Below are 16,843 nucleotides of genomic sequence, written 5' to 3' on the forward strand. Positions count from 1 at the left end.
AGGCGGAGGATGGACGGGGGGCTTGGGGTGGAGAGGAGAGAGGCGCTCAGACATACAGTGCAAATCTCCTATGTGCTGTCTGTGCGTCCCTGCACAGACAGCACACAGGAGACCTTCAACCTGTGCAGCTCAGCGCTCAGACGGGTTGATAGTGAAAATACCGCAGATACCGTCCTGGCAAAGTTAAGCTCGGTTAACCGACGCCAGTGACGGTATCGGTATTTTCACGGTATACCGCCCAGCCCTACCCTAACCCCAGAGGGAATAACCCTAACCCAAGGGGGGAATAACCCTAACCCCAGGGGGGAATAACCCTAACCCCAGGGGGGCTTCTAGTATAAGTGTAAAAGTAAAAAAAAAAGTGTTATTATAAGTAAAAAGCCCCCTCCCCTAATAAAAGTCAGAATCACACCCCTTTTCCCATGTTATAAATAAAAATAAACAAATAAATAAATAAATAAACATGTGTGCTATCGCCGCGTGCGTAATCGCCCGAACTATTAATTAATCACATTCCTGATCTCGCACGGTAAATGGCGTCAGCGCAAAAAAAAACTAAGTGCAAAATTGTGCATTTATGGTCGCATCAAATCCAGAAAAATTGTAATAAAAAGTGATCAAAAAGTCTTATATGCGCAATCAAGGTACCGATAGAAAGATCACATCATGGCGCAAAAAATGACACCTCACACAGCCCCATAGACCAAAGGATAAAAGTGCTATAAGCCTGGGAATAGACCGATTTTAAGAAACATATTTATGTTAACAATGGTTTGAATTTTTTACAGGCCATCACATACAATGAAAGTTATACATGTTACATATTGTAGTAATCGTAACAACTTGAGGAACATATATAACAAGTTGGTTTTACCCCAGGGCGAACGGCGTAAAAACGAAAAACCCCCAAATAAAAGAAATGCTTTTTTTTTTTTTTTTAATTTCACCACACTTTGAATTTTTTTCTGGTTTCGCAGTGTACTTTATGAAAAAATTCAGCCTGTCATTGCAAAGTACAATTAGTGGCGCAAAAAATAAGGGCTCATGTGGGTTTCTAGGTGAAAAAATGCAAGTGCTATGGCCTTTAAAGCACAAGGAGGAAAAAACGAAAACGCAAAAATTGAAATTGGCTCTGTCCTCTAAGGGTTAAGCCGTCACTCTGCGGTCCAGCTCACCCCAAACCAACTGGATTGGGTTCAGGTCTGGTGACTATGGAGGCCAGGTCATCTGGTGTAGCACCCCATCACTCTCCTTCTTGGTCGTATATATATTAGAATTTACCTCTCTGATACCATAAACTTATTTGTAAACAGTGTTGGGCTGTTGTCTGTAGCGATGTACATGTAGGTGATGCTATTGCTGATCCCACTTATCTCGGACCCTGGCATGCTTTATTCACTTCGCCCTTTTTATGACTACTCCATTCTTCCCAGGGCTCTCAATTTGCTCTATCTTACATAAGGTCTCACAATGCAAACGGGTACTCTTGTACAACTCCCACCACTCACGCGAAAAACTTAGTCTCTTGGAGGATTCTACTCTGGCCAGACTCGTGTTCACTATTACGTTCATAATCTGTTTTACTAGCTAGGCAGCTTCCCCTACCACCCACTCATGTTCTGCCCATTCACACTCCATTGTGCCCCCCACTGATCCCAAGAATGGGGATGCAACTGCCCCGCAATGAATAAAGTGCTCAGTATGACTGTGTCGTCACAGCGACTGTCTCCTCCATTCATTCTCTATGACGGTGCAGCCACCTACCTACAGGCTCCCTTGTGCTTCCCTAGCAGTTTAGTTTAGTTTCTAAACAGTTTGGTCCCCTGAGGTTTTAGAGGTTAAAAGGAGCCCATCATGCTTTTATACTGCCTAAACCAAGAGTCATCGGGTGGTCCCTGGTAGCTTCTGTCTTTCCTGTAATTCCTTTATTACTAGATCTCTCCATACACACTATCAGGCAGACATCTATCAGTCAAGGTGGGGAAGAAGCCGGTGAGGACCATCCCAATGACTTTAGGTTCAAGCACCATGAAAATGATGGCAGGTTCTCTTTTAATGTACAGTGTTTTGTAACCCTCATGGCCAATGCCGTTCACACCATCTCTCTGAAAATCTAAGTGCTCGATGAAACACAATGAAGGGCACCCAAGTAGTAGACACATTAAGGATTACAGAGCTAGCTGCGAATAACCTTTAATTTCCTTTAGTTTCTGCTGAATGAACAGAAAATTAAAAATCAGCTATATGTAACTTATATACAGATTTTGCATACAATAAGTGCAAAGATTTTTTTTTTTTATAATTTCTTATTACGGGAGGGTTTTTCCCATATTTTTCAAAATATATATATATTTTTTTACACTTTTTAATTGCTTATATTGATTAATGCTATGTTAATATAAGCCACTGATCACTTAGGTGGGTGCTCTGCTAGTATAGTCTGACTTAAAGTCAACATGAAAAACTGTTGACAGGTTCAGACCTGTACCAATCATGAGAACCAGCTGGGAGACTTCTACCAGCTCTGTGCCACGTGATGAGTCGGACTCCTTATGCAAGTCTATGGACCCTGACTCTTTTCACTGACACAGATTGGGGGGCAGACCGTGCGGCAGGGCGTTCCTCTCCCTGCTAGTTCTCATGATTGGTATGGGTCTTAACACTCTTACCGGACCAATGAAAACTTTTAACATGTTTTTATGACATCAGAAAGTAGGCAGAGTCCGACACTATCCGTGAAGTGTTCAAGGCTTTATTTGTGCACCCAGATACAGACAGAGCACAACATTTTGACAGGAATGGTCTTTTTCAAGCGCATTCCGGTCTTGATGTATCCAGATGTACAAATAAAGTCTTGAACACTTTATGGATGCTGTCGGACTCTGGCTGATGTAACTGTCAGCCCCCTGGATTGCTGACTTTTTGGCATGCATCCTTCCCACTTGTGGACTAGCGAACATTGTTCCAAAGGTACTGTGTTGATGTCTCTATGATATGTCAAAAGTTTTTTCATGATGACAGGTAGACTTTCACCCGAAGAGTCACTATGGCTGATACAGAGACCTGTAGCTGCCATAGTAACTGATCGACACCAGTTGCGTTACGGAGGTGGCGATTGGCCACTGAACACCTACAGAACAGGGAAATAAGATAATGGCATTTAGGTGGTTAAAGGGCTGACATCAGCGTGATTGCTGGTGTCAGTCGTTATCGAGTGCCAGGTAATCATGCACTTTAAATGGCTTAAAGTGTTCAGGATTAATAAGGATGTCTCATGACAGTCTTAGGCAGCTCCACTTCTATTCTCTCGTGGCCACTGTAGAATTTTCTTTATTTTACATGGTGCTTATTTAGATGAATCGGTGACAAAGTCCTGTTTTTCTGCAGTGTCTCTTGAATCTGGGAGACAGAACAAAGTCTTCTGGGGAGAGAGGGAACCACCCAATAGAAAATTGATATACCCATACAGGACATGTTTTCATAGGCTATTCTGATAGGACAACCCCTTTAAGATTTTTTTTTTCTTACGGATTAAAACTTTCCATTTCTGTCTCCATCACAGTCTGGTTGATTCGAGGATCTGTATTGGAGTCGTCCTTCTCCTTGAACGTGTTCTCCAGAAGAAATGGAATGGACCTAAATAAACTTTTCTTGAAATCTCGTCCAACAAAGACGTAGACGATGGGATTAACGCAACTGTTGAAGAATCCGATGTCATATACTAGATGGGAGATGATAAAATCAATGGTAAAATTTATTTTAACATTTAGGACTTCTAGTAAAGGCCACGCATGGAACGGGAACCAAAGACAGAAAAAACAAAGTACAATGGTGATAATGACTTTCAGTGGTCTGTTCGATCCTGATAGACTTCTGCTTCCCCTTAGCCGAAATACAATAAGACTATAGCAAATCACTATGATTGAAAATGGGATGAGGAACATGGAGACAAATCTGACTATTATCATAGTTTGACTCCTCATTGTGTCTGTATCGTCATCATCAGCATATCGGGGGATACAATATGTGTTGCTATCTTCAGAGTCTTGAATAGTGTCAAAGAAAGCAAGATACGGGGAGCTAAGCATAAAGCAGGTGAACCATATTATGGCTGAGATGGCTAATGCCAACCTTGGAGACTTGTGGTTTTTTGACCACACCGGACACATGACTGAAGTACATCGGTCAATGCTGATGATCATCAGGAAGGAGGTGCTGACGGACATGTTTAGGAAGAGAACGGTGAATATAACTTTGCACATGGTTTGACCAAAGGGCCAATGTCCATCCATAACCCACTCCGTTATCTGGAGAGGAAAAATGATATCAAATACAAAGTCGGCTATGGCCAGGTTTAGAAACCACAGAATGGTGACCGTCTTCTTCATCTTAAACCCAGCAATCCAGATGACCAGGCCGTTCCCGGTAATCCCCAGGATGAAGGTTATGCTGTAAAAAATGATGTTCATAATTTGGATTATGCGAAAAACTTTTGGGCTTAGGTCTTCAGTATCTTCTGTGTTGCTGTACGTTGTTTCAGTATAATCTGGTAAAGTAAAGGTTTCCATATTTTACAGAGTCCTGAAAACAAATGAAAGTTCGTTGACAATGGGCGACAATTGTTAACACTTTCCATTTTTTTCTAAGGGCCTTATTACATGGGATGATTTTCGGGCGGAAAACATTATATCGTTCCAATTTAAACGATAATTGTTTCATGAGAAAAAAAAGTCATTGTTAATCATTCGCTGTAATTCCACATTCATTCGCTATAGATCTACATTTGTTCACTAATCGTACAATATAATACCACATTGTTTGTTCATTTGCTGGGAACAGATGGAGTAAACAATCATAGTAACAATCTTAACTAAAGACTATTATTCTATGTAATATGGTAAACGACTTCAGGTAGCTCTCGCTTGCGATCGTTTATCATTAATCTTTAAAAATCATTTTGTCTATTAGGAGCCTTACTACTATTACTACTACTACTACTACTACTATTACTACCACTATTACTACTACTACCACCACCACCACTACTACTACTACTACTACTACCACCACCACCACCACAACTACTACTACCACCACCACCACCACCACCACAACTACTACTACTACTACCACCACTACTACTACTACTACTACCACTACTACTACTATTACTACTACCACTACTACTATTACTACTACTACAAAGACTACAACTACTACTACAACTACTACCACTACTATTACTATCACTACTACTACCACCACTACAACTACTATTACTACTACTACTACCACTACTGCTACTACTACTACTACTACCACCACCACTACTACTACTACTATTACTACTACTACTACCACTACTACTATTACTACTACTACCACTACTACTACTATTACTACCACCACTACCACCATAACTACTACCACTACTACTACTACTACCACCACCACTACAACTACTACCACTACTACTACGACTGCTATCACTACTACTACCACCACCACAACCACTACAACAACTACTACCACCACCACCACCACCACTACTACCACCACCACTACAACTACTACTACTACTACTACCACTACTACTACTATTACTACTACCACTACTACTATTACTACTACTACAACAACTACAACTACTACTACAACTACTACCACTACTATTACTACCACTATCACTACTACTACCACCACTACAACTACTATTACTACTACTACTACCACTACTGCTACTACTACCACCACCACTACTACTACTATTACTACTACTACTACCACTACTACTATTACTACTACTACCACTACTACTACTATTACTACCACCACTACCACCACAACTACTACCACTACTACTACTACTACTACCACCACCACTACAACTACTACCACTACTACTACGACTGCTATCACTACTACTACCACCACCACAACCACTACAACAACTACTACCACCACCACCACTACTACCACCACCACTACAACTACTACTACTACTACTACTACCACTACTACTACTATTACTACTACCACTACTACTATTACTACTACTACAACAACTACAACTACTACTACAACTACTACCACTACTATTACTACCACTATCACTACTACTACCACCACTACAACTACTATTACTACTACTACTACCACTACTGCTACTACTACCACCACCACTACTACTACTATTACTACTACTACTACTACCACTACTACTATTACTACTACTACCACTACTACTACTATTACTACCACCACTACCACCACAACTACTACCACTACTACTACTACTACTACTACCACCACTACAACTACTACCACTACTACTACGACTGCTATCACTACTACTACCACCACCACAACCACTACAACAACTACTACCACCACCACCACCACCACTACTACCACCACCACTACAACTACTACTACTAAAACCACTACTACCACTACTATCACTACTACTACTACTACTACTACTAAAACCACTACTACCACTACTACTACCACCACCACTACAACTACTATGACTGCTACCACTACTACTACCACCACCACTACTACTACCACCACTACACCTACTACCACTACTACTACTACTAAGACCATTACTACCACTACTATTACTACTACCACCACTACTACTACTACCACCACCACTACAACTACTACCACTACTACTACTTCTACCACCACCACCACCACCTCTACCACTACTACTACTACCACCACCACTACAACTACTACCACTACTACTACTTCTACCACCACCACCACCACTACCACTACTACTACTACCACCACCACTACTTCTACTACCACTACTACTACAGCTACCACCACCACCACCACTACTACTACTACTACTACCACTACTACTATTACTACTACCACTACTACTACCACCATCACTTCCACTACCACCACTACTACTACCACCACTACTACTACTACTAATACCGCCAATACTACTACTACCACCACTACCACCACTACTACTACCACTACTACTACTACTAATACCGCCACTACTACTAATACCACCACTATTACTACTACCACTACTACAACATTTGTTTGAGATTGGAAAACAAGAATATTCTGATCTCCCACAAATCCCATGCATTTACTCTTAACATTACAGTGCAATAAAGTCAAAATTATATAAAAGTAAATGGTCAATCCCAAAAACATAAAATTATAAATCAAAGATCATAACATGGTGAATACATTGCTGTGAAAGAAATATCTGCCCCTTTCTAATTTCTTACTTTTAACCTGTTAACAACTGAGCACTGTGTTGTACATGGATAGTAGCTGGGCATTGGGTGAGTATGGAGCAGGCTCAGGCGTTCAGCCTACACCATATCCTGTGGCTGCTGGCTGTTATCTGTAGCAGACTGATATTGGAGTTAGCACCCACGTCGATTTGTTGCCATGAGAGTAGCTGCCATGGAATGACTTCACAGTAAATTTTCATCTCACATTTTCAAAAACAGATGACCCTCGGAATTTATGGAATAAAATTCTGCCGATTGATGGGTTAAAAAATGGAATTCTTTAGAAGGTGTGAGTCCTGTCACATATGGCAGTAATCTATCACCATGAGAACCATACAATCAGTCAAACACGGGGGTGGTAGTGGGACAGTGTTTGGAGTAGTCGAGCCAAAGTTCTGACTTCAACCCCTTAGGGATTTAATAGCAAATCCCATTTATGATGTTTTTTCAAAAATTAAAAATAACTGAATAATTCAAAACATTCAAAAATAGCAAAAATAGAAGAATCAGATGAGTGGAAATAATTTTACTATAATAATGTTTTCTTTACCTATGCACAGAGAAGGAGCATTACTGGGTCGTAAGGAGGGGGGGGGGGGTGTGCTGCAAGGAAGAGTAAAGACTCTGCCCAGTTTGGATGGCATCTACCTGCTCCTCCCCTTGGAGTCTGTGGGGTTCCAGAAACTAATAGGAGCAGTTGGGTAACAATATGGCACAATATGTCACAATGTATCATCTGTAAGAGAAACAGATCGCTGATCTCAGGGAGACCAGCCAAACGACAACACTGCCGGCTGCTAGTAAAAGCGCTCAATGGGTAGGTGCATTGCCCCCTGGGAAACATGAATGTGCAAAAGAAGAGCCCATCTCGAAACACAGGACTAGCCAGATATCCCTCCGGGAAGGACCCAGCAAGGGGTGGCTCCTGTAAGGAAACCACCAAAACCACCATATTAAGTGGCCCTATAAGTCAATGTAATGACATGGGAAAAACCAAGGCTAGGTAACCATCCACATACAGCTGTTTCGGGGTGTTGCCCCTCATCAGTGTGGAGCAGGATTCTGGCTAGGTGGGAGCAATGCCTAGTAGAGCCATAAGAGAAACAGATCGCTGATCTCAGTCAGACCAGCCAAACGACAACACTGCCGGCTGCTAGTGAAAGCGCTCAATGCAGTGAAGTCCTAGGTGCATTGCCCCCTGGGAAACATGAATATGGCTGGGTCCTTCCCGGAGGGATATCTGGCTAGTCCTGTGTTTCGAGATTCTTTGATGAGGCTCCACAGGCTCTTCTTTTGCATATTCATGTTTTTAAATGAGTGTTTTCTTAAACGTATTGGTGTCTATGGGTGTCCCAGATTCAGCTGGAGAGTCACAGGTTGGACTGTAATAAAACAAGCAATTGGTTGGGCAATACCAATACAAAGGAAGGCATGCAACCCTACATGTTAATGCACGCAACCGCTAATAAACAAAAGAAGATAAACATGTAAAGGGGCTGCACATCCACAAAAAAATAAGTTACTCAAAAGAACAAACCACAATCACAATAGATAAAATACCAGTAATATAGCTGTTTATAATAGTCCTTTCTGAACTGGGTGGTTGACTAAGACTCTACCTATAAAGGACTTCCTTAAGAGAAGTTTGGAGAACATTACATTACCGGTTGTGGAGAACACTGGGTTACAAAATGCAAATGTGAAGAACAATATTTTGGTAAAAAGATCTGCTCCTTACCTCTGTGCTCTCGTATAGTCTTCTGCTCTGTCTCTTCTCTCCGTAGTCAGCCTCATGAGGAATATAGTCATCGCTGCTTTTTTTCTATCTGTCATTGGTACAAAAAGATTTTACAACGGCTGCCCCGAAAGGAGGAATCGATAAGGAATCACACAAAGATCTTTGAAGATACAATATCTTTTCTTAGAAAGTCTTATGTTTGACAGATTGAGATAAGTCACTGCTTATTTATGGTGACATCATCAGAATGCCATATAAGCCGCTGAGTAGAAACAAAGAACAAAAAGAAAGGCAGAGCGCCTCATAGAGTAGTACCTCTGGATTGAAATAATGGTCTAATACCTATTAAAAATCACTGCTCACCTTTTGGGGTTGTGGAAACAGAGCCACAACACCCAGCAGCACATGTAATGGTGTGTCCAACACACCTCCCAGGGATCGGGGTAGCAGCAGTCTTCACAACAGGTCCAAACCGGGCTCCTCGTGCAAGGACCCGAGGAGTCAGGTAAAACCAAATGGTGCCAAAAAATGACAATAAAATGAACTGGAGATTGCGCTCACTACCGGACAACGAAGTAGAAACCGATGTTCACATAAAACACGATTTATTCAGTCCAACAATAACGCGTTTCAGGGCTATGACGCCCCTTCGTCAGATTCAGGACAAACATAGTATGCTCATGACACAGACCATACTTAAATACAGCAAGGAATCACAATGATTGGGTTAAAGGAGGGGCGGTCCATTTCCTCCTCCCGGGTAGTTAACCCTATACACATCAGTGCAAAATTTACATAGTCAAGGTGACATATACAGAATTCACATAAAAATACACATATAAAACCTTCATACAAAGTCCATAAAATCATATGTACATCATATGCCAAAGAGGAACAAGGTGTAGACAATAACAAAACTCTTAAGATCTTTAACCTGTCCCCCTGGACGCCCTATAATATCGGGGATTAATTCAGTGACATGTAATTTGTCACAATATTTAGATTTACAGTTACAAAAACACGTTATCTCTTTGCCTTCATATCTCAAGGATTCTGCCAGTCTGATTGTTGTATGACAAAACATCAAGTGGCACCCCAATTATAAGTGGGTCACCCTGGATGTCACCTCTTTATACAGCAACATACCACATACCAAGGGTTTAAAAGGTCGTCAATACTGTACTCTCCGGGGACACCCGCCAACCACCACAACATAGACAGTTTATTATTAGGGGGATTGAATTTATATTAACTCCTAATTCATTCAGTTTTGAGGCCCAACTGTACATCCAAAATCAGGGCACGGCTATGGGTACACGTTTCGCACCTAGTTTTGCGAACGTGTACTCTGTACATAACACCCCTAGAGAAATGGAGAGACAACATTGTATTATACAAGCGTTACATTGACGACCTTCTGATAATATGGGAAGGGGATGATGAAAGCCTGAATGAATTTGTTACCTCTATCAACTCTAATAATTGGGGTCTTACTTTTACATGCAACCAGTCTCAGATTGAGATAGAATATCTAGATTTACTATTGTTTCATGTGGGAGATGAGACTATGACTAAAACTTATTTTAAAAAAATAATGGGCACACTAGTGCCCATTATAAGCCCTGGAAAAACAACACACCTTATAGTCAATTTAAGAGATTACGCAGAAACTGCACCCGTGAAATAGACTAAAAGACTCAAAGTAAAATCATGGAGCAAAGGTTCCTAGAGAAGGGATATCCGAAATTAATTATTAATGATGAAGCCAATAGAAGGGCTAGGGCTCAGTCTCAGCAAGATTGTTTGAAACCTAGAGAACCATCAACTGGTGACGGACATACTGGATGTAATTTTATCACTACGTTCCATCAATCACATGGGTTGATACGCCAAATTCTGAAAAAGCATTGGCATATATTATGAAAGTGCTCCCCAAGAGTCCACAAATTTTATTTAGAAGGGCTAGGAACATTGAGAGTATTGTAGCTCCCAGTCGGTTGCGCCCGGTCACAGCTGGAATATCCAATACTAAGAATACCTTAAGGTTACAAACCCACTTGCCGGATCTGCAGCGAGTCTCCTTGCTGCGTTTTTGCAGCGAGACTCGCTGCAGATCCTGGCCCTATACTTTCAATAGCATAGAAACTCGCAGCAGGGATGTACATCCCTGCTGCGATTTTGTCTGCAGCCCGCCCCATTAACCCCCCGGCCGCCGGACATTATACATTACCGGGTCCCCGTTCCTGCTTGCTTCGTGGCTCCCGGTGTCTTCACGGCCCGCCCGGCCAATCAGTGCGCTGCGGCGGGGCAGCGCACTGATTGGCCGGGCGGAACGTGCCGGGAGCCGCTGAAGCAAGCAGGAGCCGGGATCAGGTAATGTATATCGCCCCCAGCCCCCGGCCGCACGATCGCCCCCAGCCCCGCAGCCCCCGACCGCACCATCGCCCGCAGCCCCCGGCCGCACGATCGCCCCCAGCCCTGCAGCCCCCGACCTCACGATCGCCCCAGCATCGCAGCCCCCGGCCGCACGATCGCCCACAGCGGGCGATCGTGCAGCCAGGGGCTGCGGGCGATCATGCGGCCGGGGGCTGCGGAGCTGCGGGCGATCGTGCGGCCGGGGGCTGGGGGGCTGCAGGCGATCGTGCGGCCGAGGGCGATCGTGCGGCCGGGGGCTGTGGGGCGATCGGGGCTGCAGGGGGGTGGGCAGGATATACATTACCAGGTCCCCGATCCTGCTTGCTTCGGCGGCTCCCGGCACGTTCCGCCCGGCCAATCAGTGCGCTGCCCCGCCGCAGCGCACTGATTGGCCGGGCTGGCCGTGAAGACACCGGGAGCCCCGAAGCAAGCAGGAACGGGGACCTGGTAATGTATAATGTCCGGCGGCCGGGGGGTTAATGGGGCGGGCTGCAGACAAAATCGCAGCAGGGATGTACATCCCTGCTGCGAGTTTCTCTGCTATTGAAAGTATAGGGCCAGGATCTGCAGCGAGTCTCGCTGCAAAAACGCAGCAAGGAGACTCGCTGCAGATCCGGCAAGTGTGTTTGTAACCTAAAGCGAATGGCACCTATAGATGTGGGGGTATTAGTTGTAAATGCTGTTCGAGTATTGTCCAAGGACAGAATACCATCACTAGTACAACCACAGGTGAGAGCTTCCCTATCCGAACATATTTAAACTGTGGGTCTGAGTATGTGATCTATGTTTTAGGCTATGTTCACACTACGTATATATGTCCGGCCACATATTTTCGCGGCCGGACATATACGTGTTAAACTCCGGACGGGGATTTACGTAAGTTGCGGCCGGCTACGTACGGACCGCGAACTTACGCCTGCAGTCTACTTACGCTTCCCGAGCGCCCTACGTATCGATCTGACAGTGGTCTTTTACTTGGAAATCTTCGGCTAGCCCCGGACACCCCACAGAACCTTTTGGATCGGCAAAGAAAAGTGGAAAAATGAAGAAATCACCACTCCGTACGGGACCGCATGTTACGCTACGGGCGTAAGTTACGGCATTTTCGTCCTCAAACAATGGTCTGGTTCATTTTTTACGGCGGCGCGTACGATCCTGGCGTAAGTTCGTACGTAGTGTGAACTGTGCAGCCGTAGATCGTATACTTTCCATTGTACACAAACTACGTAAGTCTCCGGCCGCTTATTCACGGAACGCGCTACGTCCGGAGACTTACGTAGTGTGAACATAGCCTTACAGTGTACATGCAATTTACAATATGTTGGGAGAATATCTATGAAACTTTGCACTCGGATCAATAAGCATCGCTCAAATGTCACAAGAGGCTTTGAGCTACATAGTGTCTCAAGAAACAGTAAGGAACATCATAATTGTTATTTTAGGGTACAAACACACACAGCGTATACGCAGCAGATTTGATGGTGTGTTCAGTTATTTAGATCTAATCTGCTGCGTACTTGCGTACTCGCAGCAGTAAATAAGCAGCGTATACGCCATGTGTGTTTGTACCCTTTAAGGAGTTTTCTGTTATTCCTATTGAACACATAAAGAAATCCAGCACCGATCGATTGGGTATGTTACGCAAGCAAGAAATGTACTGGATTTATAAGCTAAATTGTATGGAGCCATTAGGATTAAATGAAGCCTTTGAGTGGAATTTGTAGGCACTAGGTTTAAGTACAATAAGTTGGTCGTATAATTTTTATCTAGATATATGTAGTGTTTTATATATATTTTTAAGGTTATAGGTCCAGTTATTATGAAGATAAATTAAGTCATATATATTTGTTTTTACCATTACCGTTTAATTTCTCTCAATAGTTCAGCTATTTGCTATAAGAAAGGGGCAAAAAAGGAAAAGGGAAGAGGAGAAAGGAAAAAAGAAAGGGAAGGAAGGGGGAAAAAATATATATATATTTTTTTAAAGATTTTTTTATTTTTTTATTTTTTATTTTTATATATTGGGTCTGCATATACCGCTTAGCCTTGTTCTTATAGCAACACAATATATTTGTATTATATTAGTATTTTATGGTATATCTTTCTATTTCATGTTTATTTCACCATTTCTAGTGACACTTATGCCATATATGATTCTCGTCACATGACGCTTATGCCTAATAGATTAGTAATCACACGATCAACTCCTGGTTTTGGTCCGATCATGTGATGTGGTCTGATCATGTGACCGCTCTTGGTCCGATCATGTGACTGTTTGGAATGCAGAGTACTTCTGGCTGCTGCCTCTGAGGGAATCCATGAGAAATTGCCCCTTTCCCTTTCCTTATGCTTCAAGATGGGGTAAGTGGACTAATATAGAATATTTTTGATATGTAGAACTGTGAATGAGTTGTTCATTGGGAATTGATATATGTACACTGGGTTGCCCATCATGAATTGATTTACTTACCCTCACATGAATTTGATTTTATATGAACTATATGGGAGATGTACATATGATTTTATGGACTTTGTATGAAGGTTTTGTATGTGTATTTTTTATGTGAATTCTGTATATGTCACCTTGACTATGTAAATTTTGCACTGATGTGTATAGGGTTAACTACCCGGGAGGAGGAAATGGACCGCCCCTCCTTTAACCCAATCATTGTGATTCCTTGCTGTATATAAGTATGGTCTGTGTCATGAGCATACTACAGTATGTTTGTCCTGAATCTGACGAAGGGGCGTCATAGCCCTGAAACGCGTTATTGTTGGACTGAATAAATCGTGTTTTATGTGAACATCGGTTTCTACTTCTTTGTGAGCGCAATCTCCAGGTCATTTTTTGTCATTTTTTGTCACCATTTGGTTTTACCTATATAAGCCGCTGAAACCGAGATCCAGACTGGAATGTACAACAAGTTTTTCTGAAACCAATTCATTATTACATTCTTATCGTACAATATTTAAAGCAAATGTACCATCAGGTACATTGTTTTTTCTTGTTAACATTTAGTGATGAGTGAGTACAAAAAATGCTCGGGTGCTCGGTACTCGACACAAATATTTCCCGATGCTCGGGTGCTTGTTTCGAGCAACAAACCCAATGGGAAACTTGAATTTTTGCAAAGGACCCAAGCTCGGCCCAGGGAAGGTTGCGTGAAAACCTCAGAAAACCTCAGAAAATGATGGAAACAACACGGAAATGGACAGGAAACAGCAGGGGCAGCATGCATGGATGCCTCTGAGGCTGTCTAATCGCACCCTTATGCCAAATTCTGTTTTTTGGAGATTGTCGTATAGAGTCTGTGTGTAAGTGGTGCTTTATGGTGTATGGCACCTCTTACACAGGACAATGAGCAGAGAGGTTGGATATGGCTGCCCTAAAAAAGAAAGCAACCCTGATGACTGGCTGCAGATGACAACAGATACTGGTCAGACTGGTTTTTGGAGGTAGTTGGAGGTAGTTTTGGAGGAGTCTGTGTGTAAGTAGTACTTTATGGTGTATGCCACCTCTTAAACAGGACAATGAGCAGTGAGGTTCTATGCAGCTATACTACAAATCACAGAAATATAATGTACAACAGCAGCAGCACCAGCCACAAAAAAATGTATATTAATAATAATAAAAAAAATAATAATATTAATAATATTAATAGCAGCAGCAATCCAAATGTGGTGTAAGACCGTTATCTTTGAGATAGGGAATGAATCCAAAGCATATCTTGGAGAGCTAATGCAGGACTTTTTGCGCAGGGAGCTAGATTAATTTTTGGTCAAAGACCTCATCCCATTACAATACATGTTATAGAATCTCTATAGCTTATATAATACACTTTTAGGCTATGTTCCCACAAAGTATTTGGTCAGTATTTGGCAGCCAAAACCAGGAGTTGATTGAAAACACAGAAAGGCTCTGTTCACACAATGTTGAAATTGAGTGGATGGCCGCCATTCACTCAATTTCAACAGTGTGTGAACAGATCCTTTCTGTGTTTTCAATCCACTCCTGGTTTTTGGAGCAAAAATACTTTGTGGAAACATAGCCTAAAAGTAAAAGTTGAGATTAGTGATGAGCGAATAGTGAAATATTCGAATATTCGATATTCGTAAGAATATCTCCCGAATATTTGAATATTCGATCAAATATTAGATCCCATTAAAGTCTATGGGAACAAGTATTCGATTATTGAAAAACATCTATTTGACCACTTGGAGGTAAAAACCGGAAGCTGGGGGATTTGAACGCTTATCGAATATTTATCGAATATTCGGCGAACTATTCGATAATATTGGATAGATCGAATACCTTACTATTCGATCGAATTGTTTTCTGAATATACTCTACTGATTCTTAAAGGGGTTATTCAGTGTTAAAAAAAACATGGCCGCTTTCTTTCAGAGACAACACGACTCTTGTCTCCAGTTCAGATGCTGTTTGAAATTAAGCTCCATTCACTTCAATGAAACTGAGCAGCAAAAACCTGCCCAAGCTGGAGACAAGAGTGGTGCTGTCTCTGGAAGAAAATGGCCATGTTTTTGTAGCGCTGGATAACCCCTTTAAAAACATATTGCCACCATAGTAAAAGATTGCTCAGGGTTAGGTTAGTGATGGCCCTCACTGGTTTCCCCATGTACAGACACAACAATGCTCCTGTATTGATGTGATGTGAGCCGAGTTGAGCTTCCCTGCACAGTAAGTAGATGGGAGCCCCCTCTTCTCTTTATTCTCTGGGTTTACAGGTGTCCCAGAAGTCAGATCCCTACTGATCATAATGTAAGGACACATCTTAGTGATGCCCTTAAGGGAATAACCCTATAAAGTAGTGTAGGAAGAAACAATACTGTTCATACTAGAAGGCGTCATGTACATGGCAGAGCATTGTCCATGGAGTCTGTACTGGAGCGCAGGGACTTTTTATATATTTGTGCTATGGCGCCATAGGCACCCTGTGTGTTTCCACATGACGTCTCAGCACATGTAATGCATACATTTCTTCCCCTTTGTATGAGGTTGGAGACATATAAGGATAACGTATGGCCCATGGCCATCGCCCATAGCCCTCTTTTCGTGCAGTGTTATCGATCCCTTCACCTCAGAGCTGGTATGAAACCATAGTATAGCTGTGTATATGATGGCAATAGAAATATCGTAATTCACATAAAATTCGTATGTGGTGATTGACATGATATAGCCGATCCACTTATAGTGACATCTGTTACCCATAGCAACCAGTCACAGGTCGGACCGATCACAGCTCAGCTTTCATTTATCATATTTCTCAGGTAAAATGAAAGCTGAGATGTGATTGGTTGCTATGGGCAACAGAGAGAATCTTACTTATAAGTCAGCGTCATTAATCACCTTCATTATTTTTATTTTTAACACTAACAGTTTCTGTTC

The 16,843-nt window shown here is 42.3% G+C and overlaps 1 protein-coding gene across 1 annotated transcript; it reads right to left on the reverse strand.

The window, feature by feature from the left end:
* Positions 1-3,524: 3,524 nt before the first annotated feature.
* On the reverse strand, positions 3,525-16,714 carry LOC138768772 (chemerin-like receptor 1). Its single transcript, XM_069946729.1, has 3 exons — positions 16,663-16,714; positions 9,022-9,109; positions 3,525-4,581 (listed from the first exon to the last, which is right to left on the reverse strand). Exon 3 carries the CDS (start codon positions 4,566-4,568, stop codon positions 3,525-3,527), a length of 1,044 nt encoding a protein of 347 aa, XP_069802830.1. The 5' UTR covers positions 4,569-4,581; positions 9,022-9,109; positions 16,663-16,714.
* Between the last annotated feature and the right edge of the window lie 129 nt (positions 16,715-16,843).

Source organism: Dendropsophus ebraccatus, chromosome 12, assembly GCF_027789765.1.
Source record: "Dendropsophus ebraccatus isolate aDenEbr1 chromosome 12, aDenEbr1.pat, whole genome shotgun sequence".
NCBI classification, from domain to species: domain Eukaryota; kingdom Metazoa; phylum Chordata; class Amphibia; order Anura; family Hylidae; genus Dendropsophus; species Dendropsophus ebraccatus.

Bases quoted from the DNA above. Each gene is read 5' to 3' on its own strand.
- LOC138768772 (XM_069946729.1), bottom strand. From the start codon at position 4,568: ATGGAAACCTTTACTTTACCAGATTATACTGAAACAACGTACAGCAAC.